Genomic DNA, 27,413 nt, shown 5'->3' on the forward strand with positions numbered 1-27,413 from the left:
TGGAACCTTTTTGCCTAAGAGCTTTAAAACAGCTCTAAAACCTCATGATGCTATTTCTGTTGTGTTCTACACTTTAATTAAAGAAAACTAGTAAATTATGATAATGAGTAGGTTGAATGCATTTTCATTTCATTGGAAGCAGAGAAGCATATTATTTACCATTAACTATATGTCCTGTTGTATCTGTCTACTATAAATGGCTCTGCCTTGTGAGGGTAATCCTGTCTATACCAGCGGGAGCAGCAGAGCTGTTCATGGATGCAGACTGAGTACCACCAGAGGGTGGGGTAGGTCCAGAGAAAGATGCTTACCTGTTATTTTCAAACATTGGGTGCACCTGTGGCTGGTGTCAGTCCATACTCGCATATCAGGAAGCTGGCTCTGCTTCTGCCCCTAGCTGCCACCCCGTATCCCATGGTGAGCCGGCTGATAAAGTGACCAGTCCCCCTCTCACATACATCATCCGCAGAGGCTGGGTTGGTAGCCTTTTCTCCCTCCATGCAGCATTCATCCGTAGCTACTTGCGCAAAGCAGTATAGCTCTTACCGTTGTGTCAGCAAAGAATCTGCTGAGAATGTAAATGAGAAAATGCAAAAAGCAGAAGACATTTAACTGCCTGTTTAGCAGTGTCACTCCCTGGCTTCAGGAGAAGACCACATGGCTTGCATTCGACCACAGGTACCAGGAATGAGTGTTTTTACTCCCAGCCAAAAGCCCCAAAAAACACCATCTTCCACCCAAGCAACAAAAAAGGCTGGCTTGCCTTAGCAAGGGCTGAGCTTGTGGGTATGTCTGCTTAGCCACTTACAAGCCTGCTCAGTTCTATGGCTGATTTCTCTGCTTTTGCCTCTTTACTGTGTTGACTATTTTTGGCATAAGACTTCTTACACAAAACAGAGAAATGATCTAATGTTTTGGATGTCAGTTACTACATCTGCATGGCAGCCTAACACAAAACATATGTCATCTTTCAGCATTTGAGTTGTCATTTTACTCCTGAGCAACACGGATGTTTTCATCAGTTTTTTGCAAGTGTGGCAAAAAGTGATTCAAATAGATAAAGCAGAGAAAGGGGGTTCCCAAATGCTTCTGCTTATATAAAAGAGCTGTCAGAAAAAGATGTAGCTGTGCGCAAAATTGAGGGGAGAGCTTTTAAAATTACCATTAACCAAAGTCTTCTATCTTTGAGCTTCAAGGAAGTATTGGGTTGTGGGGTTTTTTCCTTTCACAGTCTTTTAGCTGTGCAGTTACCAATTCTTTTTTTTTTTTTCCTTTTTCTTACTATTCATTTGATTTTTGTTCCTTTCTTAGCTCAAAACAAAATCTCCCTAATGCCTGCTGTTTGTTAACATCTCTTTACTTATTAATGGCCAATGAAATGTCACGGTGCTTGTTCTGCATGCAATCAATTAGTCTGTGTAGAGTGTAAAATCAGAGAGGGATGACCCCTAGAGAAAAGCATGTTGCTGTTTGAGTCATAATCAAATATTCTTGCAGGAGCGAAAGACAGCTTCAAAGAGGCAGATGCGGAATTAGATGCCGAACTGTGTTGATTTGGGATCAGACGTACAGATTTAACAGGCTGATGGAAGTGCCACACTGCAAGATACTTTGCAGAAGCACACTTTGCAGACACCTGTTAAGTCTTCAGATGGTTGCAGTCTTTTGTCTCTGTTAGTGAATTCAAGCTTTTATGGATTATAACTTATTGCAAAAGAATAACATTTTTCGTCTTATTGTAGTAGTCACATATGTGATATCCCTGGTATGGTATAAGACAGAGATGAAAACTCAAATCATTTATTAATACAGATTGGCAGAGCTGTGGTTTACAAAAAGGGAGGATTTGTTTCAGTAGTTTTCTACTTCTCTTTTTAGTTAATGATAGCTTGGATTTTGGTTCAGTAATCTTATGTTGCAGGGCAGCAAGTCTGGGCAAAAAATAAAAATTTTACTTAAAAGAAAAAGGTGCATATACTTTTGGCTAGTCCAAAATTATTTTACTTTCTTTCTCAAATTCACACACAAAAAAAAAATCAGCCTGGGAAAATACTGGTTAATCAGTCAAAGTGTGTTAAGAAAGTAATGGCTATATGAAAAAAAAAAAAAACAACCAATATAAAAAATTAAAAAGAATGGAGGTCCTGATAGTATATTTATTATCTAGAGACCAAGAACTTAGAGGATTCACCCAGGACTGATTCTTTCTTCTGCCTAAGCGAATTTGAACCCATATTTCCTATTTCCATGCAGAATTTCTAAGGTTGTGGTCTGGAGTTCTGGTCTAATTCAGAAGAAAATGATCACTCAAGTCTTTCCAGGGGTGCTCTTCCACATTTTATAAATTTTACCTGGAATGGGGATTGAAAGTAATGTCCTCCATCTTTCAAATCAATCTCATAACGACTGGGTTGTAAGGGTAATTTTCACTCTTTGCCTCATTGGATATTTAAGGATGTTGAACACATTACCAGTTGAGATAAGGAGGCCTAGTCTCTGGTTCATGAAAGGAGAGACTCAGGCTGTCCTGTGTGGTTGGGGGAGCACGCATCTGTCAAAATACCAGATGGCAGCTAGGGTAGGAACCTATAAAACTTGAATTTGTAATAACATGAGCAAGTGACCAAAAAAGCATAGATAATTAATTCTGCAGGGGCCAGTTTACTTTCCAGGCAAAAATGCATGAAGAAACCACTGGATTAATTTATATCCTAGTGATAGATAGAGCCCAGCAGTTTCCCTGCAAGCAAAATGGTGAAATAGCAACCTGTTGCCATGCTGGGCTCTCTTAAGGTTCCTGTCTTGCATACACTAATCCTTTTGCCCCTTTCTTGATCAAAAGCTGTACTTACAGCAACAAATTGTAACCCCTGGCAGTTCTGAGTTCAGCAAAGCCTTCTGGCTTTAAAGGGTAACTCTTTGTCAACTTTTGAAAAGTATTTTCCCTTTTTATGCTTCATTTTTGGTAGGATTTGGCTGACCACTTTGCTAGCGTAGAGGCAGCCCTTGAAAAAAGCTCATGTTTAAGATTTATGTGCTTCTTTAAATTGTTTGAATAGCTGATCCATTTGGCTTCTGAGATTTCCTCCTAAATTTGATAAAGGTTCACACATACCAGAGTAGTCTTTTATGTTATGTTTGTCTCCTTTATAATACCAGTCTGAAATTTCATCCAAAATTTTAAACTGTAGTATCTGGTTGATTTAAACCTAGTGTTGAATCAAGAGCCTGCTCCATCTGCTTCATATATCATTCCAGTTGCTAATTTTTTCTTGCTATTAAAGGATGAAAAATCTGAGTTAACAAAAAAAAATAATATTTGAACCTATGTAGAATTTGCTTGAATGGTAATTCATTCTGAAGACTTGAAAATAATTTGCTTAGAAACAAGTTTAACATCCTACAGCTTTTCTCTACCTTGTCGCTCAAAGAGTGTCTTACATTCTTACAGTGCTCCAGTCTCACTGGATTACTCTATTCTCCATACCATTTCTACAGGCTGCCTCTTAATCTTAGTAAGGTCTAAATCTTTTGATATTTTTGTCACTAATGATAATATTCAACATGGCAGGTTCCAATAGGCGTAACTCCTGCCTCCTCATTTACTTGATTTTCCAATGAAGTCAGATTAGTTTTCCCTCATCAGCGCAGTGTCTGCACTAAGTGAGTTTGAATTACAAACATTCAGAAAATCGAGAAGTACACATCGAAGGGAAGCGCTAGCCAAAGAGGTCTTTGTGGAATAGCAATACTTGGAATCGTAGGTGCTGTATGTATCCAAAGTAAGAAAGAGTAGCAGAGAAAATGTATCCAAAGTGCATGGGACATCTGAAAATTCATAAAAAATTAATTTGTGGAGGAGGAATGAAATTTTCTGGGAAAGTAATAGCTTCTTATTGATGCCCTTCTTCATCAGCAGTGAGCTTTTTCTGGCCTCCAGGCAGGGATTGCTGCTTAGATGACTCCTCCTGCCGCTCTGACTTGTTTACATCATCCTAGATAGCGTATGGCCGTGAAATGAATTCAGTTGGACACCGAGCCAAGCTGTTTCAGTAGGAATTCAGGACACATTATAATTTGTCATTTTCTTTGGATCCCAGCCTCAGTCTGCACAATGAAATATAATCAAGTTCTGTAGAGGAGTAAAACACAAGGAAGCAACTCTCTGCTTAACGGCTTCATATTTAAAGACCAGGCTGAATGAATTTGGAGATTTTTAAAAGGAAAAACTTGGAAAAGCCTTAACTCCAGTACAAGTTTTGATCTTTTCATAACAGATTTGGGTGCTTGAAGAAAATAGCAGTAAAACATGGCTCTCACCTCCATGTCAGGTTCCAAGTGCAAATTTGGCCCTACTAAAAAGCCAGAGATGTAAGATTTGTTTCAGTTTCCTCTATGAAGTGAGTTATGATTCAAGCTTCTAGAAAACCAAGTATTTCTGGTCTAGGTGCTGCAGTTGCGGTGTTCCCCAGCTGTTTTCTCAGGGTAAACCAAGGAGCAGGTGCATCTGCCACTGACAGTGACTTGCCTTTTGAGGTGTGCAAGTCAGAGCTGAGGCCCTGTGAGCAGGTATTTGGTTGACCTGCAATCTCAGCCAGGAGCTCTACCGATATTTAGATATTTTGAGTGATCTCCAGTTTGAGTACTGGAGCCTCAGTGTCTGACAGAAATTTTATAGCTAGAAAATTTCAGAGGGAAAAATTTTTGATAGTTACAACAAAATCTGAATTTAGGAGCCTCCTTTTCTCACTAGAGAAGCTAATGAAATTGCCAGTGTCACCCAACCAGCAGGTTCTCTTGCTTTGCGAGTTTGTAGTCTGTCCTACATTTTGTAAGTGAAGAAATTTTTACTCTGATTTTAATAAGCAGTTGAAATGGAAAACTGATATCCTGGATATGGAAGTTTATGATATTTTTACCTTGTACTTTTAAACAGTTTTCTTGTATAATTTTCCTTTCTTTCAAAAAAAAGAAGGAAAAAACCCGAACAACCCACAACAAAACCCCCCAAAATTGATTTAAGGCAAGTTTAGGGGAACAGAGAAGGAGAAAACAAAGATGGGCTAAACTGTTTTTTAGTACAGATTTGAGTACGCAGTCCTGTAAAACTGTGAGAAGTCAAGAATATCACCATCCCTTTTACAGCTACATCTGTTTGTTACAGCAGTTTTTCCAGTTTATTGGAAGAAGGACCACCCCCACTGAGCAAGCGTGTTCAGGGGCTTTGCACTGCCAACCCCAAGGACTGTTTAGTCTGTATAGCAGGGTAAAATGACTGGTTGCTCTTCTTTAATACCTAATGTAACTCTGTAATAAAAGGGCCCCTTTTCCACTCAGCCTAGCTCTGTGCTCTACCCTTTTCCCCATAAGACCCAGTTTGTGCCCTTTGATTACCAGGAAGCCTTCTGGTACCTGGCAGGGCTGTCAGCTGCACCCTGGGCACAGAGTCTGTATTAAGGATCAGGGGTGATTCACTGAAAGTGAAAATCATGCTGTAGTTGTAGTGATTTTGGGTGGCATTTTACAAGGTCCCTTTTCTGCCAATATTACTTAGTAAGTTCAGAATCTGTCCACATGCTGGAGAAGTGCAAAGGTAGAACTAGAGAGCAGTAGAAACTAGGGAGGAGAGAGGGAGGCTTTATTGAGGCTGGTGGGGAAAAATATTTCATGAGTTTTGAAATAAATGAGTGATTCATGGCCAAGTAGATGTTGTTTATGTATGGCAATATAAGTATATGGATCAGGGCAAAAGGAGTAGTACTTTGCACCCTTTGTAAGAACTTGCAATGTAGGTAGGAGAAGGAGATGGAAGGTAAGAGTTACCTTCTGCTTTGAATGAGATGACTATTACTTTAAAACTAGTTAATTTAAAGGCAAAAAGCTAGTGTATCTTTATTGTTCGCAGCTGGAAACTTGCCCGAAATCCTAAGCCAGTGACAGAATGAGTGGGCTTCAAAACCTGGAAGTATGGCTTAAAATAAACTATCCTCTTTTTGTCCATTCATCTCGCCAAACAGATTCACAGGTGCAAAAACTGTGCAAAAAGAGGCACAAAAGGATTCAGTGCTGTACCTGAGACTGCATCAGCGCTCACAGAGAGGAGGTCATGTTGCTGAGCTGGGCTCACTAGAGACCCTAGACTGTGAGGGAGAGGAATCATGTTAGGAACTTACCCCTCTCCAACATTTTGTTCTGTGGGGCTGCGGAACAGTGTTTAGGAAAGCCATCTCCAAGATGCAAATTTGAGTGGGTTTATACCCGTGGAGCTGTAGAGACCAAGTATTTAGGAGACCCCCTTAGTGTATACAGAGATGTGTCCTTTCACTGGGGTTTGTCAAAGCATGGGGGATTCACTTAGTCGCAGCCTGGGGGGGTTGTTTCCCTTGCCACCACCTTCCCCGTGGTCAGGCACACACATGACTCCACACAAGGACAGAGTAGCTTTGGGGGTGCCTGCATGCCCTGGGTAAACTGGGTCAGAATAATCAATGCAGCTCCTCTGTGTGCCCAGGAGGCTCCTGCTCAGCTCACCTGGGTTCTTCTGTGTGTATGTGTGTCTTTCCCTCTTGCAGAAAAGCTTCCCTCTGGCTTTTACTGTTCATTTGAAGAAGAGGACTGTGGCTGGAGGCAGGGCTCCTCTGCATCCCATCCTTCTCCATGGCAAATTGGAAGCCCGGAGCACAACCGTTTTCCTTCAATAGAAGGTGTGTGACAGTAAATAGTAAGTGCATAGAATGAACAGCAGAGTGCAAAAAAGATACAAGATACACAAACAGTGGGGAGAGGGAATAAAACACAAGGCATGTTTTCCAGTGTACTTACATGCTCAGCCTCCAGTGGAGCAAAAGGCATCTCTCTACTGTAACTGCTTTGAGCAGAAGTCTGTCCTGCTCACTTCCTGTCTTGAGGGTGCAGAGCGGTACCCCAGGTCTCCAAGATTGACCAGATACAGAACTTGACCCTTTCTAAACAACTTCACACCAAGTGTTCATCTGCATGACCCTCCTCCATACTGAGCTGGTTTTTTCTTTGTTTTTCCTATTTACTTCCTCTGCTTCTCAGTACTCCTTTTTCCCCTGCTCACGTCCTTGTTTTCCTTCTCTTTGCTCCATTATCCCCCGAGATATCCACTTCTATGTATAATTGCTGTGTACTTTGTTCCCCTACCCAAATCCCAGTTGTTCGTTTCTAATCCTTCTCATACAAACCAGTGAAGGTTTATACTTTGGGCACTGAACTACTGCTGGTTAAGTTTTGGCAAACAGGCTACCTGCCAGGATAAGCTTTTTCCTAGCGCAGTAATGTGAATCGTTGGAGGCTTTTGTTGCTGAGACACAGGGCATCTAAAGTGATACAGTAATAACAGCAGAGTTAATCGTGTATAATCTCAATATTGCTTTAGATCCAGAGTTAAACATGAAGAGTGAGATTCTCTACTTTGGCATGAACTGGTGTAGGCTACAGTGCAGCTATTCTGGTTTATGTCATCTGATGGCTTAGCCCACAGTGTCACAGACCACAAACTGATGAAGGCATAGGCAGCACAGCAAAGAGCCAGAAAGAGAGGGTACTGTGGGGAGCTGGCAAGTGCTGCCGATTCACTATTTGTCTTATGCTGCAGAGGCAATTTCAGTGAAAGCCCAAATAACTGGGCTCTAAGCAGCAGTATTCTCCTGAGCTGGAGGGCAGAGCTGAAATAGTGCAAATACACACCTTTTCATGCAGAGCTGCCAAGGAAAAACCCTAGTGTTATTACTGCCTGTGTTCCTCCTGTTACAACAACTAAAGGAGCAAAGAGGCCTCCAGCTGCGTTACTCTGGTGGTGTTTTGCCATAGCTGTATTTTGGTTTGGTTTTGACCGAGATAAATATTCTCTTCCAAGTTACTTTTAATTCATAAAAGATAAATTTTTGCTGTTCAGCCTTGCAATGAGGATAAATTTGACGTCATGGTGCAACAGAAGATAGGTGTAGGGGGAAGGCAGACAGACTCCTTCCATGTGTTTCCCAAATATGTTTGTTGGGTAGGTGAAGCTGCATCCCTAATAAATTGAAAAAGCATTCTGCTGTAATAGGAGCCAGGTGACATAGGTTCGGGGAGGTTTCACAAACCCTGAAACCAGAAGGGGAGTGCTGCAGTTTGACCTTCTTCCTCTCTTTTATCCAGGTTCTGTGCTCCTCCTTAACACCAGCAAAGCACCAGCAGTAACAAACACTGTCATGACCAGCACTGCATTTCCAGCTCCTTTGAGGAACTCCCCCTGCGAGGCAAGTCATGTTTTCTTTCCTTCTGCGATTTACAGAGCTTTTTTGTGTGTCTCACTCTGGTTTTCAAATATAGGCACTAGGTCAATAGCACAGCAACCGCTTTCTCTGATGGCTTATCTATAAAATATAATTATTTAATGCCCCTGTGTGCAGGGGAAAGATATGCTTATCTGCTTGAAATGCCACCAAATGTGCTCTGAAAAGCTTGGTGTATCCTGTCCTCATTCTATGGCCTTACATGATATATTACAATCTTCATAATTAGGTGTATGTGCTCTAGGGGTAGGGCAGCCAGCATTACATACACACAAAGAGGAAGAAGCTTACTGCATGAACCAACATTGTGTTTGCAAGATCCAAGAAAGAATAGGCTTCGGGACTGTTCCCAAGCTGCTCAGTAAATATGGTGCATGCTTTCCTCGTATAGCTGGGATCCGAGCTAGCAGGTCTTCATCACGCTGCACATCAAACCTACCAAGCCTCATGCAGGCCTTGTTCATAGGAGCACTGAAGTAAGCAGCAGCAGAGATAAAGTCGTGTAAGAATGGAACCAGCTTCACAGGTTTGTATTCAAGCAGAAAAGCTATTGACAGTCGTAAGACATCAACTTAAGCAAGGATATCAAGGCTTGCCAGGCAACCTTGCACGTGGTTGTCATTTCTGAGTCAGTTGTACGTAACCCTAAAACTGCACCTTACAGAAAGATGACCTGCCTGCATCTTTTTACTTTAGTCTGTAGCTTCACAGATTATCTTATCACTGATAGGATTTATTTGTGACTTACGACTTTGAACCGTGGCTAGTGACTTAGAGCGTTTCACATCTTGAATGGTCACCCTGAAATGTCATGTCAGTGCCCGGATCTTGGAGCGGAGGGATTTGAGAAAATTGATCCCAGCAAAGCACAGTTTGTTGTTTGCTGGTTGAGCACTGAACAGACAAAAGAATCAGATTCTCCCTGTTCCAGTGATCTTAAAATGCAGAAAGGCCAAGAAGGGATGCATTAGAAAGTCCTCTGGAATGAAAGTACATAGAAGATGGAGTTTCTTTGGCTTACAGTTTGGTTTGGTTCACTTCTGTTGGATATCTCAGTTCATACAGCAAAGTATATCTGGTTTTGCTTGCTTGATATATTCATGTCGTCTTCCTTTAGGAAATACATTCCACCTTGTTTTCCCTCCCTTCTGTGACAAAGGCATATGCAGGTTCTGAATATTTTAAGACCTTGTTCTGCTGTGGACCAGCAAGAGCGAGTGTTTTTCATAATCCACCTGACACAGGAATCAGAGTGAATGATTTCCCAATATGTGTATATTTTTTTTTCTTGTGTATACAACAGTGCAAATAATTAAACTTGCCATCGGGGGAGAAGCTGCCATGTATTTCATCTGCTCACATGCCATCCCACCTCCGTCACTCCCCTTGGCACTTAAAAGGCATCCGGACGCATCCAGCATTGCAGCTGTCGGTAATAAAGAGTGAAGGAGTTTGGCAAGGGTTTTGTCTCTTGCCTTTTCATATAGTGTCAAAGCTTCTCTTCTCAATGAGCCCCTGGTGGCTTCAAATTCTATTTTACTGGAACAGTCTGTCTGTGAGCAGAATAATTTAATTCTACTTTTCAGCGCAACACAAGAGGAGAAAGGAGATAGTCCCCCCTATGCACTTACTCCTCCAATAGTTGCCAACAAACTTCCTTATAGTGGAATTACAGTCAGAAAAGAGGTTGTGAAAATACCGTAATGCTGTCCTGTATTTATTCACCCTCAATCACTTCCCAGTTGAACTGGCTCAGGTTCAGGCATTAAAAGATGAGTTTTCTTCTACCTGTCGCTGCTGACAGCTTCACCTGGCATGTCACAACCAGGACAGATTCTCTGGCAACTGAAATCCCACTGACAAAATTCACTCATGATTCATGTGACAAAGAGATCTCAGCAAGTGCGTGCAAATTAGACTCATTTATTCTTCCACAGTCAGAGCAAGCCATAAACCTGCCCTCCCTCTTGTATTTGATCCAGCTCACATAATCCTTTAGATATCTGCTTGCTCTCCTTGCATGTTCGCTTACCTAGTGGGTTGTTGTGACAGCTGGTTCCAGTACCCCAGAGAGATTCAGCTCAGATTCACATCCTGCACTAATATATATTAATGATGGAGGCCGTCTTTAAGCCTGTCATTTAACATCCTTCCTCCTCCTTTTTATGCTATGTCTACCCCAATATCAATGTGCCCAGCTCAGCTGAACTCCTGGGGGTGAGGCTGAGTGTTCTGCCCCACCTACCCAGCTCGCTCACCTCTCTTGGGTGGATGAGGTTACCCCTGCTCTGTGCAAGGGACCATATGCTGCAAGCCCTGAGAGCAACCAGGAAGCAACAACCATCCCCAGATTGCTGATCTTGACTCCTCGCTCTTCTCTCCCTGCTACGTGGAAGCTCTGGGGCACTACTAGACCCACTGTTTCACTGAAGCTACTATTTTTTCCCCTTATCTCTTAATTTGTTTTTATTTTATCCGGTGATATTAGACAATATCACCAACCATAGCAAATGCTGACACCCTGCTTTTTAGCTTTAGGTGTTCATAGCAATTAATTACTTCAACCTCAGCATAAGGAGCATTACCTGCTGCAGTGCTGTTTACCAGGCTGGAGGTTTTGGCCAGAATGTCCGTGGAACCAGGACTCAGTGTTGGTGAGGAAACAGTCAAGCAGTCCACAGTGAGTGCCAGCCACAAAGAGTTTGCTAATGCTTCAAGCTTGTTTTTTCTCCCTCAGCCTGTCTGCTTAATCTTCCACTGTGATGGACTGGTAATGAAGATGACTGAACAGTCTGAGAAAATAACTAACAGCCTGGAGATTTGCAGGGTGGCCTGGTCCAAACACCTTGCCTGCTGAAGTTCTGGGCAGCTGTTTGCAGCAGTGCTGATGCTAGCACTCGGAAACCCCAGAGCCTGGACGATCTTTGGCATATGTATTACCGCCGAGTGCAGAATAAGTGCAGCCCTCCATCTTTGTGCTCGCTCCAGCCTGAGGTCGGTCATCAGGAGCATGCTGGGCTACTTACAGGCTGTGCTCCCCTATCATTTCCCACGCCCTGTGGGAGGCTTCTCATTAAATCAGAAAGGGAAAAACCAGCCTGACCTACTGTGTGCTGCCCCACATGCATCAAAAGATGAGGAGAGGGAAAAAAATGCATGCAGGAGATACTGAGCCTGTACTTTCCCACACATGTTTGGGATTGGCCCTAATGTGCCTTACACTTTGTGTATAGCTTTGTATTGTACTTTGCTCCTGTTTGTTTTGGGCAGCTTTATATTTTAATTTTCTTTGTTCTTCAGTGCTTTTGGCAGGTCAGCGTGTTAGTCAGTGATGCTGCCCTTTGTTCTTGGTTCAGTTAGTTTTTCTCTTTCTTTTTGTTGTTTTATTAAATCTTGGCTAGGGTATCCTGGCTTCAAAGAATCTCTCTTGTTTGCAGTCCAGGCAGTCTTTGTTATCTTTTTGCACATTTGGTAGAGTCCTTTCCCTATTGACCCCATTAACTGTGTGTTTAAAACCCAACTTATATGGAAGAGGGAAGCTGTGGGACTTTTGTGAAATCTTGGGGGAACGCAGGAAGTGGTACGCATTGTCCATGAAGAAATGCTCCATTACCCTGACACAGCCAGAAAGGGGAGATGCAACAAAAAGCTCGGGTAATGCTTCAGGAACCAAACTGAGTCACAGTAATCAAGAGTGAAATTCTTTTAACCCACATGTAAAAGTTCATTGGAAACAAAGCACGTGTAATTGAGCGTAGGAATGCATGTAAAGTGTGAAGAATTAGTCCAAACAGTGGCCTGATTTAAAGATAGAATTCACAGAGCTTGAGCAATAAAGCACAGCATTATTCACCCCTTCTCTTCACACTGTGATTCCCTTCCTCTGAGCAGGAATCAGTTGGCCTGCCCAAGGCCAAGAGAGCAAGCAGGATCATGGGGTGGTTCGACATTTTATCATTTTGAAGAAGAAATCCATATGCATGTCATTAGTAGCTCTACTGCTGCCTGGGAATCTGGGAAACCACATAGCAATTAAAGTCCAAGGGAAGTGCTGTCATCTCAGACATCAATCAAGGCAAAACTAAATTGCTTTGCCCCAGTTGATAGCCCCTAGGTGTGTACAGTTTCCAGACTATAATGGCCACCTACTTCTCGGTACTTTGCAAAGATGTCAGAGAGCTGATACAAGAGGGTAGCAGATAACCAGGGAGCACTCGCCTTACTGTGGAAGCTGGAGACTACATTCTGGCCCCCCATGTCTGGACAACAAGGCAGTCCCATCACCCTCAGTCCCAGCGTTGTTCCTGTACAAGTGCAGAGGCACGTACGTTGACTTGCTTTTCATTCCATTTATCAGTGATGCTCCCTGCTGTCTGCATCCTCAGGCTTTGAAGGATACTGTGGTGCCTGTACATCATGAGTCATACCTGTGTCTTTCCAAAACGTTTGGGCTTCTGTCATAAAAAGATGTAAGACCAGGTCCAGGACTGCTGCTTTCCGTGAGGGCTTGGCACAGTGTGCACCTGCCTGGGCAGCAGCGGTTGTATGTACCCTGCAAGGTTTTGCCTTGTGGCGGATTATGACCGTTACTTCTGTTTGGAAGTCACTGCAGAAACATGAACGGTCTGGACACTGATTTTTTAGAAAGGCTGAGCTTAGCTCAGCACAAGGGAATCTGTGATAGGCCTTATCGCTGTATCTGAGAAGTAAAAGCCACGCAAGCAGTTTTGGTGTCTGCTATAACAGAGAAAGAGAATAACAACAGAGGTGGTGGTGTCCAGGTGGTGATGAACTTGAAATCAGCCTTTACATATATCTTCACAAAAGAAGATGACTCTTTGCAAGAGGGACTGCCTTTTGATTGGGAACCAGATTATTTCATTTGTCTGTTAGAGCCTGGGTCAAACCCTTTAAAAGGGTATGGTTGTGGCTGAAAAACGATGAAAACAGATTCCAGTGGTAGTAAAAGAGCTTTGTGCTTTTGGCCATGTTTACAATAATGAAAATCTTTTTCTGATGCTATTTTGACATTTCAACTCGCTATTTCGTGAAAGCCAGCATCATGTTATGTAAGTACATACTAAACTGAGCTGGACTTCTTTTAAGCTTGAAATTACTTTTTGAACGTGAACATACTCTCTCTAGAAAATAAATATAATACGTTGATGTAAAACAGTATAGTTGAAGTTTACCCTCTCATTCTGGTTTATTGATAAAAAGATGTTTTCATCCTCTGTGGTTATTAATTCAGTTCCCTTTTCTATGCAAAGGTGTTGTGTTTTTTTAAAGCATGCAAATCAATAATATAAATCATTCCTTGAGCGCATTCTGAGCCCCATGCTGACACCTGCAGAGTGTGTCTTTTTTTCTCCTCTATTCCTTGAGCTTTAAATAACTTAGAAGGGTACATGGTAATAACATTGACTCAGAACATTTATGAGCATGAAAAATATATGCCTCTAGCACAGCGTTTCATGTGCTTTATTTTGCAGAATGTTGTTAGCATCCTTTTTTATTATTTTAAAGTGTTGTTTTTAAAATCTGTACAGTTTATTCACTGTTACCTGTCTTTATCTTATCTTGCTTCCTTTGCCACCTGGCTTCTGTGTCATTGTACTGGAGGATTTATGATATCTGAACTTTCTTGAAGGCCTGGTCACCCCATAGTGCTCTGGTAGCAAAATTATGAACTCTTTCTTTTTTGCTGTCATCTTTATTTTGTTTGTTTGTTTGTTTCCTGAAATGAAGGTGCTTTCATTAAGGTTTTGATTTTATGCAAATAGACTTAATCAAGAAATAACGTGAGAATAAATAGCATGAGAATCTCTTCATATAAAATGCAAGCTTCTCTTGCCTGCCTAGGTATTTTAAAGCTATATGATCAGGTTGGTTGATTATAATTTTATCAGTTACATAAGGTTTTTGCTTACACATCCGAGTCCTAAGCAAAAGCAGAGGTGTCAGCAGACTACAAGGGAGACTGACCACACACCGTTGTTGATCTGGCTAAAAAACACAAGCAAGACCTTTTGGTCATCTTTCTTATTCATAGGAGTCCAAGTCTAAATTGCTGAGCAGTCCTAATAGATGTCTTCACTTGTACTGTTGTGTGCAACTATTTCTCATTTCTAGTTAAGAAAAATAGTATTGCCAATGTGATGAAATTCATGCCTCAAACATAGTTCATATTCATATACAAAACTTGCTGACACTTGGCAAAGGTATCCACAGCTATTGTCTAATTCTGTGTAAACTGTATTCCAACTTGCAGCTCCAGTTTCTCTTCAACGTTGAAGTGTTTTCCAGGCTTCTTTAATGCCTGACGCACATTTACTGGGTCAGTACATTCACATCTGGAAACAAATTCTACAGTTTTCTGTCCAGAGAAGACGACCTAAGACAAGAGTTATGTTTTTCAGAAAAATAATATTTTTTTAAATTTTTCTGTATTTCAAGAATCTGCACTTCCTGGTCAGGAAAATTTGGAGGAATTCCTTAGAGCAAGTGTTACAGGAGGAGGGCAACAGCTGGGGGCATGAGAACTAAGTAACGTGCTGTCTCACAAGATACAAGCCTGCGGTGCAGAGCTGGTGTGTGGGTAGTAAGATAGCCACCAGCGGGATCCCACTCCTGCAGTTCCTTGGCAGCAGGATGCCTGTAGGCTCTTCTCCATCTTTTTTAAAATACTGTACTCCAAGCCCTGTCTGAACTATGTTCATCTTTCCCCTTTTCTTTCGTTACTTGTGCTAAAGATGGACAACTAGCCTTTTCCTGCCAAGTAGGACTGCAATGCTAATGGTCAGAGACATTGCCACTCAGAAAGGGAGGAAAAAGAAACAGCAACTCTCCTGACTGCCACTGAGGAATGTTTTATTTTTGCTGCTGTGAGTGTGTGCCATTGGTACTCAGTCAGACCTTTGAGTATTAGTTCATACCGGAATGTTTCTAGCCATTAAAGGAGACTCAGAGGTGTAAGCAGGCCTAAACTTCACCCAGAAGGTTCTCGGTATTTTGTTTCTTTTGTGCTTAAGGAAGTAAAATGCAAGTCTCCATTCTCAGGTGGTCTTGAAATTATACAGCTTGTGGTAGCAAATCTACCCTCCTTGGGTTTTTTTACCTCTCTGCTGAACCTGCCAAGCCATGCTGATACTGATAAGGATTAGTTTTTTGTTCTTTCTTGGATGAATTGAGTCTCCTGTTTGTCAGTTCAGAAATTCTACAAACTCAGAGGCTAAGGGGATTGTCAGAAGGCATCTTTCCAGATGTTTGCAGCACAATGCATATGGCTATCTGACCCAAGTTCTGCCTCAATATGCTGCGTGTTTACCATGGGCGCTCTCTCTCTCTCTTTAATTTTCCCCAAATCAATTTAGAGCATTTCATTTACTGAGTCAGCGGGTTTGCATATGAACAGCTAATCACCACCTATGGTGGGTTCTAAAGCTGGAAAGCAATGTGCTGTTGAGCCAGTGTCTACCTGCAATGCTTAATTAATTTCTCAGTGATGTTTCTAGCTTCTGAATATTTTGCTGCTGGTTTAACACAGAGGGGAATGTTTAATACATAATGTTAGGGGTATGCCACCAACAGCCCAGATTCTGATTTTTCCAAATGTGCCACTGCACTACTTCCAGGATGCTTCGTGTGTGTAGTACCAGCTGCCATCATTGATGCCATATTCTGTAGAACGAATGCCAGCCCCATTTGGGGGGTCTTTGCTATGGTATCCAGCTCATCATCTGCTCTGGTTCACTTCAGCAGGTGTGAAAAGACCTGGACTGCCCTGCTGTGAAGCCTAGAAACCAGGGAAATCACAGCCAAAAATGCCCATTTGGACACGGTGCCAGTCGATTCACTCGGAGCCAGTTCATTAGAGTCTGCGTATTGCACTTTGCCAGCGAGCAGATCTCCCACATCTAATGCCAACTACTTCTTTCCTTCAAACAGCTGATGTGTGCAAAGGCATCCATCCCAATTCATCAATTGCTTCAGCTTTTGCTCTAGTGTTATATTAATAGCTATCAAAGGCTCGCTCTTTTCTTACTCCTGACCGTGTAGATGTTGCCTCTTACTGCCTGGCAGGTCTCCAGAAGAGACAGAGGTCTGTAAGCTCCTGCATAGTAGGAGCTTCGGGGCTTTACCTCTCCCATTTTGAACTGTCAAAATGGCACGATGAACTTGCTTCAACTTACCTGTATTAGAAGTTTCACATGGTGCATTACAGTAGAGTTGACGTTAGGGTCTTAAAAGTGCTTCACATGTGGACTGCCAGTAAGAGGAGTTCTTTCCCTGCTATAGGTTGAGTGCTTTAAACATCCACTGGCATTGCAAGGTCATTAAAAAAAAAAAAAAAAAAAAAAAAAAGTTTAGTCCTGATCCATTTTCTCAAGGGAAATTACTTAGGTGGATCTGAAAGTTATTCCAATGTTATTTAAGAGAGAGCGCTTTTCACTGTAATTTCTTTCAATAGCCTGACTTAGTAGACACTTGAAAATATAAAATGCCCAAGTTCTTTCATCTCGATTGTCACCTGACATTAAGACCATGTATGCACTAAGAGTTAGGAGTAGCCATGCAGGTATCAAGTTTAAAGGCATCATCCTCCTACACCATAAACATTTGCCAGCCTGCCTCTTCTACCCGTGTTGGTTCTGGTGAACTTGTCGTATGAACTGGGCCCTCCTCTGCTGCCTCCCTGGCCATCACTTTGTGTGGTATCTGAAGCGGTTCCTGGCAGTCCTGCTCAGCTCTGCTTTTTCTCTCTGATGTCTGCAAGGTGAAAGTCCTCATGATTCATCCTGTGGTTTCCACTGTCTGACATTATGGAACTGGACGTGAGACGCCACAAGTCCCTTCCCAAACTTGAGGTGAAGGTGAGCTGGTAGTCAGACTTAAGCAGCAGCTCGTCCCCAGAAGTTCTGTGGTCTGGAAGGCCCCTGTGGTGGTTTGCTTGAACCACTCAAAACCTCACACATCAGTCTTGAATGTCTGGTCACAATAATGTAACCAAATGGATTCACAAACCCATACTTGCATATCGATTTGTACCTCTTACCGATGCTTGTGTCATATACACTAGCAGTACAACAGACCCAGGAGCAATTCCAGGCAAGCGCAGTGATTTTTGGACAGAGAGAGAGAAGAACCACATCTAGTTTTCTCAGCCTCTGTCATAGTTTTGCAGTGTAGTCAAAGTCACTGATTTCTTTGTAGCTTTGGAGACAGGCAGGTGAACTGCACTGTTTACCTAAATTCAGTACTGGTAATTAATATAAAGCTCATCTACAATTTTGTTTCACCCACTACAAAATTGTGAACAATATAAGCTAGGAATAATAGAAACATTTCTGTCCTTTCAACCCCTAAATCTGACTTCGCTGCCATGACAGACTTACACCATGAGATAGGTGTATCTCTACAATCTTGCAGTTGTGTTTTAGGCTGAGAAATGGATATGAATATTCTGTGCTATCAAAGCAAGAAAGTAAGTAATGTTATCAGGTGTTCCTGTGTAAAATATAAATTTAATTCCTAGCCTCCTAATTTAGTTGTTGGCTTTGAAATGTTAAAAAACAGAGGGCTTTTTTTTAACATGCATGGATGCTAGATACTGTGCTGAACACTTTCTTGTGTCCAAAACATCCATCATTAATGCGGCTTTAATAAACCCATTGCTTCAGCATTCTCACCTCTACTGGTTATTGATGTGAGACTCAGCTCCTGCATGTGATAATGTCTATTTTACTTATGCTCTTTATCAACAAAGAGCTAGCTCTTCTTCTTCTTCCCAAGAAAATTAGAAGACTGTATTCATATAATAGAGATTCTGACACTAGCTTGATGTGGAAGGATTTGTTTTTATTTTCATATGACCAGGGAGAGAAAGTCATAAAATGAGAAAACTACATGAAATAAATTTACATATGGGAATAAATACATGGAAATGGACGCAATTACATTAAATGTGACAAAAATGTTAGAAACCCGGTTCTCTAAGGTATTTTAATTAATAAAAAACCTAATTATTGCTGAACTTTAATTGGAGTCTATAGAAACTTGGAAAGAGCTAAGGAAAACTGATTTTTTAAAAGAGTGTCTGGGGAATGAGGTTATGATTACTAGTGATGCCTGCTTATTGCAGCTATTCTCCTTGTGGTTTTGCTGCTGCTGGAATATAAAAAGTAAAAAAGTTGTTAGTCTTAACTTGAATCTCTTAGGTGGCTTCTGAGGGGAGTGTTATCTTTGTACTGCAGATAGTAGAGATATTAGCTTATCCCTTTTAAATTACAGGCACATATGTGAAAGCCAAAACAGATGTTTTGGACTCAACTTTACCAAAAAGAAAGGCCAGTAGTTCCACGATTAAATAGCATATACTAATTATTGCAGACTTCCATATCTGTGGAGTTTTCTGAAGGGATTATATGAGCATAAAAGAGGGAGAATCACCTTTTTGGTGATTAGAAAACAAAGAAATGAAAGAAGAGTTGGGAATGTTGTTAACTTTTGGATAATGTTTGTGATGTTTAATCTCATATGTTCTCTTTCTTCTAGCTACGAATGTCATGGCTCATCCATGGTGTCTTGCTGGGAAATATATCCCTGGTGCTGGTTGAGAACAAGACGGGAAAGGAGCAGACCCGGATGTTCTGGCATACAGATAGCAACAAAGGTTTGGGAATATGGCAGTGGATGATCTTACCTCTCCCAGATATACTGGATAGGTATGAGTCTCCTCGTCATTCTTCTTTATGGTGATCAGTCATTTCATCACTAGCTACCTAACAATGAAGATGGCCAGCATCGCTGCTGGAAGTTGTTCCCTCAGGGAGAGGAAATGCTTGGTCCCCGGGAGATATCTTCTGTTAGAGGCGGGGAATGAGAATAACTGAATAGTTAGAGCAAAGCACACAGGTTTGGAACTCCTGAGTGGTGGTCTTGGTTCACAGGCTGGGTCAATGGGTAGTCTACAGCAAGGTGCTTAAATTTCTGTCTCTATTTTCTTGACTGGAAATAATCATTCTCCTCACATACTATTTTATGTAGCATATTTGATCCTCTTATGTGGTTTGCTAAAATTGGATGTGAGCTTCATAGCTGATTTTTTTTTTCTGGGTATCAGATTCCCCGGAGTTCAATGTGTCTAGATCTGAGGATGAAAAAGATGGGAGAAGAACGTGCTGCAAAATCAGACAAGGATGCGTCTGAACACCTTTGTGTTAGCTGTAGCAGGAGGCTCAGCTTAATAAGGGGCTGTCTCAGTTATAACTATTCTGGCTTTAGGCATGAAAGGTTTATCTGGTAGCATATGCTTAATCTGGTACCATATGCTTATTTAGAGTGTTGTTTTAGCTGTTTCTTACAAGTTAGCTTTAAGGGAATGCTCTTGTTCATTGTTTACTTTTTGTGTGCGCGCTGGTTTATGCTGTCTGCAGAGAAGACACAGGCGTACTTCACCTCCTGCTGCCCTGGCCCTCAGGGTGTAAGATGCAGCTACGATCTGTGCCATGAGTACTGGTGCCCTTTGTCTTTTTGGAAATCTGTGCCCTACAAAAAATGGATTTCATTAAGGGATAGTTTGCCTCATAAGAAATTTGAACAAACATTATATGAATATGTCTTTTATCTTGCTGGCTCTTGGGGATGCACGTAGGCTGAAATACAACAAGGACACTGCCAACGCTTTGGTCCTGAATGTATAATTAATACGTGTGCATCAAAGATGTAAAAAATATCAGCATTAAGCTTATTGTGCAGTTGCTGCTGAAGCACCATTTGTAAAAATACCTGGTTGCTTCATTCCCTTCAGCTCTGTTTCCTTTGAAGAATGGTATATTTTGCCATTATTATTTGTGTGATTTATTTTTTTACATTGCCAGGGGAATGTTTTGTACCTGAATTATTCTGTATTCTTATACTACTGCTTTCCTTCAAATTGTCTCTGGTTGTGCAGTCGGGCAGAGAATACTTTGATCTTAGGAGCCAGGCTAGCGGTGGTTCATGTGGAATCACAGATTCAACTGGTAGTACGGTGCTGCCTATTCTGTGTAAGGTGCTGACACCCTTACTTCCCCATTACTTGCAGAGAAAGGCAACAGGCTTCACTGAGGGAAGGGACTTTGTTGGAGGTTAAGACATGAGCAAGGAAAGCTTGGAAGTTTTAGTGTCTCTTGAAAAGTTTTTGTCATTTATTTACAGAAAGTGCGCTATTTTAATGATTTTTTAATTTTTTTTCCTAAGATTGATTTAGTTGAAATCAATCCTTCCTGGGAAGGAAGAAGTCTCCTATGAGACTTGGAAATGCTTCAGGCATCTTTCTCACCATCTCAAAACCTATATATACAAATTGGGAAGGAGTTCTATAGAAGTGTACATGGAAATGGTACTGGGGAGACTGCAGTATCTATACTTTGGAGATGATAAATGACGCTTTTATTGAAGTGTAAGAAGTATTTAATTGACGTGAACGCAGTGCTGGTGCTGCTGAAAGCTTGCTGTGCCTGTCTTTTTCTAATTGGTTCCTGTGTCAGTAGCTGTGAGGGTCTGTGATAGAAGCATGATACTGCAGATATTCCTACAGGAGGAGCTGAAACTTCAAATCACCTCCGAGAAGTAAAGCTCTTGAATAAAGCACACCAGTGTACCAGTTCCACACAGAATTAGAGCACATGCCATTGTGATTGGGAAGCTGAATGGAAAGCATTATTAATAATCAGATAATATGCTCTAAAACTGCTCAAAAGCATGCTTGTTCAAAAGCTGCTTAGGCATAATTTCCATGTTTGGCTTATAGCACTTCAAAGAATCATTAGGAAGACTTCCAAGAAATTAGATCAGCTCTATCTTTAGAAACAGGCATTTCTTAAATGTTTGATATCCCTCAAGCTGTTGGGAGAAATTATATTTGGGCAGAAAATCACAGCTAGAACATTTCAGGTGAATTGGCAGGAACAGAAAGTAGGGAGGAGTATGACAAAGAAAGTAAATTGGACTGAGGGACGTTAGATCTCTAGCACTGCGTTAGCCTGGGCAGCCCTGGACACATGCTAAATTTCCTAGAGTACGATGAGGAGAGGATCGTCTTCTTTCCTTCCATTTGATCCTTAGGAAAGCATCCAGTTGCAATTTCACCCTGTGTGAGGTCTTACCTTTTCTGTGTGAACTTAGAGGATGAAGCCCTGGCTTTTACATCCTCCCAAAGTTAGCCATCCTTCCTTGTTCTGGAAAGTGTTGGCCAAACAGTCTGGAGAGTCAGCTCCTAAGGTATGTGGGTTAACAGAGCTGTAACCCAATTCCAAATGCTCACTATCTTCCGTGTGTGGAGGAGGAAGGGCAGAGAGCCCGCTGAAGGGTACGCCATCAAAGCAGCTACAATTAAAGGAGCCGATTGTAGGCCAGAGCTTCTTGAACTGTTGGAAGAACAGATTGCCTATCAGAGGCAAAAGACAAAGTCTCCGGATCCGGAGGTGCTGTGTTTTAACTTGCCACTTAAATACACTCCCTATGAACTAACAATCCTTGCGGTGCTTCGTTTGGCCCCCATGGAGCCACCTGCCCCTCCCTGAAGGACGTGTTACCTGCAAATCTGACAATTTGCACAGATTAGCGAAACCTAGAGAATCGGTCATTTTTACTTATCGGAATTTACTCATGAATGCAGTGCTAAAATAATTGGTTTGAGAGTAGTGTAGCAAACCACGTTATTGTAAAATTGTTATATTTGATGGAAAATTACTATTTGTGTTCCAATGATAAGTGATAAGCCTGTTGAGGATTGTTCTTTTTGAACTTCACGGAAATGCACATAGGAAACAGCCTTAAAAGCTCTGTTGTAGTTGGTAGCTTGGCCTCGCTTATTTTATGCATTGGTTTTTAGTTAGTAAGTAAATGTGAGTTTAAATTTATTAATGATCTAGTCATGGGAATGTGACAGCAAGAGCAAATAAAAGCCTGATGTAATTGGAGATGAGTGATTTGTGTAGCTAATAATTAGATCTTCTGTTAGTTTAACAGTATGGTTAAGGTATATCACATGGATAAAATACAAGCACATGTAACAAAGTGATTCTCTGGAGCTTGCTGTAGGCTGACGCTTATTATCACCAACCCACCTTTTTTGCTATGCAGTGGAAAAGGTGGAAAAGGATTAACTCTAATAGGTTGAAGCCTGGCTGAAAAAAATAATGCTTTAAGAAACAAACTTGAATTCTCTTGATTTCTGCTCCCTTGGTGAAGTTGAGGCCAGCCGTGTGGAACGGCTAAATGTTCTGTGGGTCCCTCTACCAGCTGGCTGGAGTTCCTGAAGTGGGCTCCACGTGAGCCAGCCCAGCCCAGCCGTGGTCTTTTAAGGCCTGTATTCTTTACTAAACCTGTCCTTTTCTTTAAAGATTTCACTGTAACTTCTGTAAGGGGAAGGTGGTAAAAATGGCAAGTGTTAATAGCAACCTGTCTAACCTCAGTACAATCTTCTGACAGAAGAATGTTGCATAGAAATAGAAAAGGAATTAAATGTATCTACTGGTTAGAAAGGTTTCCTTGGCTTCCTATCTTCTTAAGTTAAGTTTTTTAGCATTACAAAGTCTAAATTTGTAGCCAGTCTTAAGTAATACTGGCCGGATGGGGGAAGGAGGAGCGAAAGGAGAAGTTTGCTTGAGGTCTCTAAAAACTACATTTTCGGTCCTAAGTAGGGGCACTGCCTTGTCACTGACAGCAAGACAAGGCCCTGTGTCCTTTTAGCAGTGCAGCACATTCATAAAATAAAAACCAATTTTCACCCAGTTGTGCTCAGAGAGCTTCAAAATAGTTTTCTTGCTGATCACCATCTCCTGAACACAGAATGAGGGATTTTGTTATGTTGGAAGAGAAAAATGTGACTTGCCTGGAAGCCTAGGTATGGATGTCACCTTCCTGAGGAAGAAAGCAAAAAAGTCTACAGATCTAAGTTACCTCAGATGATATTCTGTTGCAACAAGTCAACGTTCACGTCCAGATGACTGTAATTTCTTTCTTTAAACTGGCTTCTTTACCTATGCCAGTCTTGCTGGCTTGCTAGATTTTTATGAACTACACTGGTGCTCATCAGTTTTTCGTCTACATATCAAAGTGGGATTCCCTTTGAGTCCTCGGGAGTGAGATCCTTTGGTCTGTCTGGCTCCTTCAGCAGCTCTGATCTCAGTGGCAGCCAGAGCAGCTGGGGACCCTCTCACTCATGGCTGCAGAAAAGAGAGTAGTAAAAAGAAGTTGTCTCATACGACTCTGCCGTACCACTGTGGCTAAACACTCTTCCTGTCTAATAATTTCTTCTTGCATTGCTCTGTCTCTCCCTCATACCTCTTGCAGGTTTTCTTTCTAATAAGTTTCTGGGCATTAGGTTTCCCATCAAGGAAGAAAAAGAAAAGAAAAGTTCTCAGCAACATTTTATACCCAGAGGCCTGTTTTTCTCCTGTTATTCCTGACCTTTCTTCCCATTCTGCTGTGAAGAAACAGGGACTCTCCATACAAGCTAGACATATGTCTCCCTACACATTACCACATATATATTAATTGGTCAAATCTACGCTCAGATCTCTTTATTCTTTCTTCTTATATCCGTCCAACAAGCCTAGCCTGTGTTGCTCTGATGTGGTCCCACATTACTTTGATAAGAACAGAGTGAGACTTTAATGCCCATATCGCTGCTTTTCTGCAAAGTAGCATTAACTTTGTCTGCTGCTGTCCTCCTTCTGAAATAGTTATTCTGCTGGTGGCTGTTCTGTGCATCTGAAAAAGGGGGTTTTGGTGACTGTGTGTACAGAGTACCTGTGGCAGATTCTGTACGTGTATATATTCTGCATGGTTGCCTTTAATAACACCATTGAATCTCAGCCTTTATTACTAGCTATTAAGTAACTTCCTGCACGGCAATTCTGTCACTGTAACTGAGTTTGGTTAACATGCTTATATTTCTCTAAATAATCTCATTCCACCTAAGTATGTCTTTTATCCCAAATAGTAAGTATTCCTTTGTGAAGTGAGCTAACAATGCATCATTTGTAACAGAGACATTAATGGGAGCCTGAATGTAATAAGGGTTAGTGACCTGAAACTTCACTGTTCCGTAAGTGCCTCGGTCTCAAGCAGGTTCAGCCGTAATTATTTTAGCTAGGTAGAGAGAGAAATCAGTTTCATCAGAGGCAAAACATTACAAGTTATGAAATGGGATCTGTACGTACAGGCATGCTGTGATCGTGTCACTGCATGGGGGTTTGAGTACAGAGGAGATTAACGTTCAATCTTGGTTAATAATCCCTATCTTTATGATAAAAAGAAAAAAAAAATGATTATGAGCCTTTCTAAAATAATGGCATGTAGACAGCTGCCTAAGTCTGGCTAATGGAAACCTGAAGTATCCGTATAAGCCAGAGACAATATTTAGGTGGCATTCAGAATTGTTACTGAAGGGAGGGAGCTGCAGAATTTGCCCAGAATCAACTTTCTGAGGTCTTCAGTTCAAGGAGAATGGGTTTTATTTCCCTCTGAACAGAAGAGGATATAAGATATCCAAAAGCTAACACTTCTGTGCAATGAAGACTTAAGATGTAAGCACAATAGTTTGTCCTCGTGGAGGCAATACTAACATAACTATAGATGTATTTTTCATATTTGTAGCTAAGTATTTCCCTCTGTAAATAAACCCAGATATTTTTTTGGGGGGGAACCAGTCTTCTGTTAGGATCAAGAAAATGGTAAGTAACCAAAAAAACCCAACTGAACAGAAAAGCCAGGGTGATGTGATGAAGCTCAAATGCTGACCACACTGAAATAAACCCAAAGATCCTGAGGAATGGGGAAGATTGCAGCCCAGAGGTTTTGCCCTGTTTCTGTCAGATTTAACCGAGTTGAAATGTGCTTGGTCCTACCTTTCAAGGAACTGTTCCTCTGGATTCAGGTTTCACAGGTTTGGCCAAAGAAACAAACCAAAAGAAGCTTGTTTGTTATGTCTTTGGTGCCATTTCTTATCTGCCACTCTGAAATATTTGATCAGTAGTCACCCTTGAGTGGTTTTTGAATTTATGTAAAACTTATATCTTTCAGACAGCCCAGCTGATATTCCCCAACGGGGAGATTTGAATTAGGTTTTTTGGTTTTTGTCCACCTGGTACAGCATTTCCCATCTGCCTCAAACAGGGTTGTGTTTTGTTTGTTTGTTTGTTTTAAACAAAAAGCCTTTGTATGAGTTGCATTTACAGCTCAGCTGACACTCAACTCTGCAGGATGTTACTTGTGCTTCCCAATTGTCACACATCTAAGGAACTTTTTCTAGCTGTGCTCCTGGGGCCAAGTAGGGCAAAGCAGTCAAGTAGGACAGATAAGTAATTTCCGCCAGTTCTCAAGTAATGATTTTTCTAATATCCAAGCCGTTAAAGACTTCTGTAGCAGCCGTATTTTCATTTCTTTGAAGAAGCGTAGCTTACACACACAGACTTATCTGATGAGGATTTGGATTCCATGTGGGGAAGTTGCTGGGAGATTTTAAGCAACAAAGTCATGACAAACAAGCTTGCCAGCACTGATCTTCCTGCTCCTGTATAATTGCCTTCAGGAATACTCTTTCATGGCTATGTCTGTGTTTGCAGCGAATTTATCTACACGCTGCTGTGGACCAGTATCTGTGCTGGGTAGGTGCCAGTTGAAGTACTGTGTGCGCAGTCAGTATACCCCTCTTTGATCTGTGCAAAAATATCCATGACACGTTGTCACCTCCAGCATTACACTGAGTCACTGCAATAACAGACGCTTCTGGTGTTTCAGTATCAGCTTCCACCAAAGTCAAAGGAAGTTGTTTCATTGATTTCAGGGATCAAACAGAAAGAAATAAAAGGAGGGGGCAAGGGAACAAGATTGTCTGTGGGGGTTTTTTCGTTTCACTGATGTGTGACATTTCCATCTTCAGTTTTGATTAAATTTCCCTTAATTAGCCCGTTAAGCTAAACCCACCAAAGCTAATGATTGAAATGTTGGTTAACTGATGATCTTGTTTCATTGGAATTTGAAAGACATCACATTTCTAAATTAATAGTGGCATTAAACTGGAAAAGAGAAAAAGATGAACTATTTGTTGCAGAAATGCTGGTCTCAAGAGAAGGCTTGTACTGAAACTGCATTCATGTTAGAAAAAAAAAATTAGATTGATAGGCAACCAGAGCAGCACTGATGGTCCTAACAGTGTTTAACATTCACATGATTTTTGTATTTTGGAGCCATTTCTGTCATTTTTTTCATCCCTACTGAAGTTCAGGAAACTTCTCAAGTCTTCAGGTCCCAGTGCTCCTGCAGGTGAAATCAGCGAGGCTGTCTCTTGGCTGGAACGAACTGTAATAAAAGCAAAACCCAACCTATTGCATTCTTATATTGGCATGTTAGACGGCACTCCCTTCAGTGATGGAAATAGTGGTTTGCATCATGCCTTCCTGTTCTTAGGGGCTGAACATTTGGTAATTATCATAACAACCCTTTATTGTCTGAAGAGGCATGACATGAACGGCGCACCAAGGGATAACACCTTGGGCCCTGAAGCCTAGGTTCTGCCAAGGAAAATTACCTGAACCTATATTCAGAAGTATTTAGTTGCCTGCAGGCATAAAGAAGGTACATAGTAGTCTTTGCAGAAGTGTCTGTCTCTTCTGTTATGCAAAAAAGAAGAGACAGATAGCTGAGCTAAAGTCTGCAGAAATAGAGGGGAAAGCTGATGTGGAAATACTGCTTATTGTCTTTGTAATTCATTAGCATCACACAAACATACACATCAAAATGTCCACATGTCTAAGCGGCATTTAGTGCACACCCCCAGGAAACAGGCCAAAGATCAAATGCATCAGAGACCCCGTTCCAGTGGTCCCTTCAATGCAGCACCAAGGCTCACTCTGTGCAGGCCATTGATTTTCAGACACAGCCAACTGAAAGATGTGGAGCTGAATCTGGTTCCACTTGACCTCTTCCTGGAGGTTGCAGCAGTGCACAACAAGGAGGGAGAAGCTGCTGCTGAGCTGCAGCCTGTAGTTTTCAGCCCAAGGTAGGTGCTGGTGCTCCGTAATGTACCAGACTATGACCTGCAGTGGTTCAGGACCTGTT

The 27,413-nt window shown here is 41.5% G+C and overlaps 1 protein-coding gene across 1 annotated transcript in view; it reads left to right on the forward strand.

Moving 5' to 3' along the window:
* The window catches only part of ALK (ALK receptor tyrosine kinase), a 322,686-nt gene that overhangs the window by 240,975 nt on the left and 54,298 nt on the right, over window positions 1–27,413 (forward strand). The window contains 3 exon segments of the mRNA XM_037405275.1: window positions 6,573–6,704; window positions 8,167–8,267; window positions 18,858–19,027. Coding sequence (XP_037261172.1) covers window positions 6,573–6,704; window positions 8,167–8,267; window positions 18,858–19,027 — 403 coding nt within the window.

This window comes from Falco rusticolus, chromosome 12 (assembly GCF_015220075.1).
Source record: "Falco rusticolus isolate bFalRus1 chromosome 12, bFalRus1.pri, whole genome shotgun sequence".
In the NCBI taxonomy this organism is placed as follows: domain Eukaryota; kingdom Metazoa; phylum Chordata; class Aves; order Falconiformes; family Falconidae; genus Falco; species Falco rusticolus.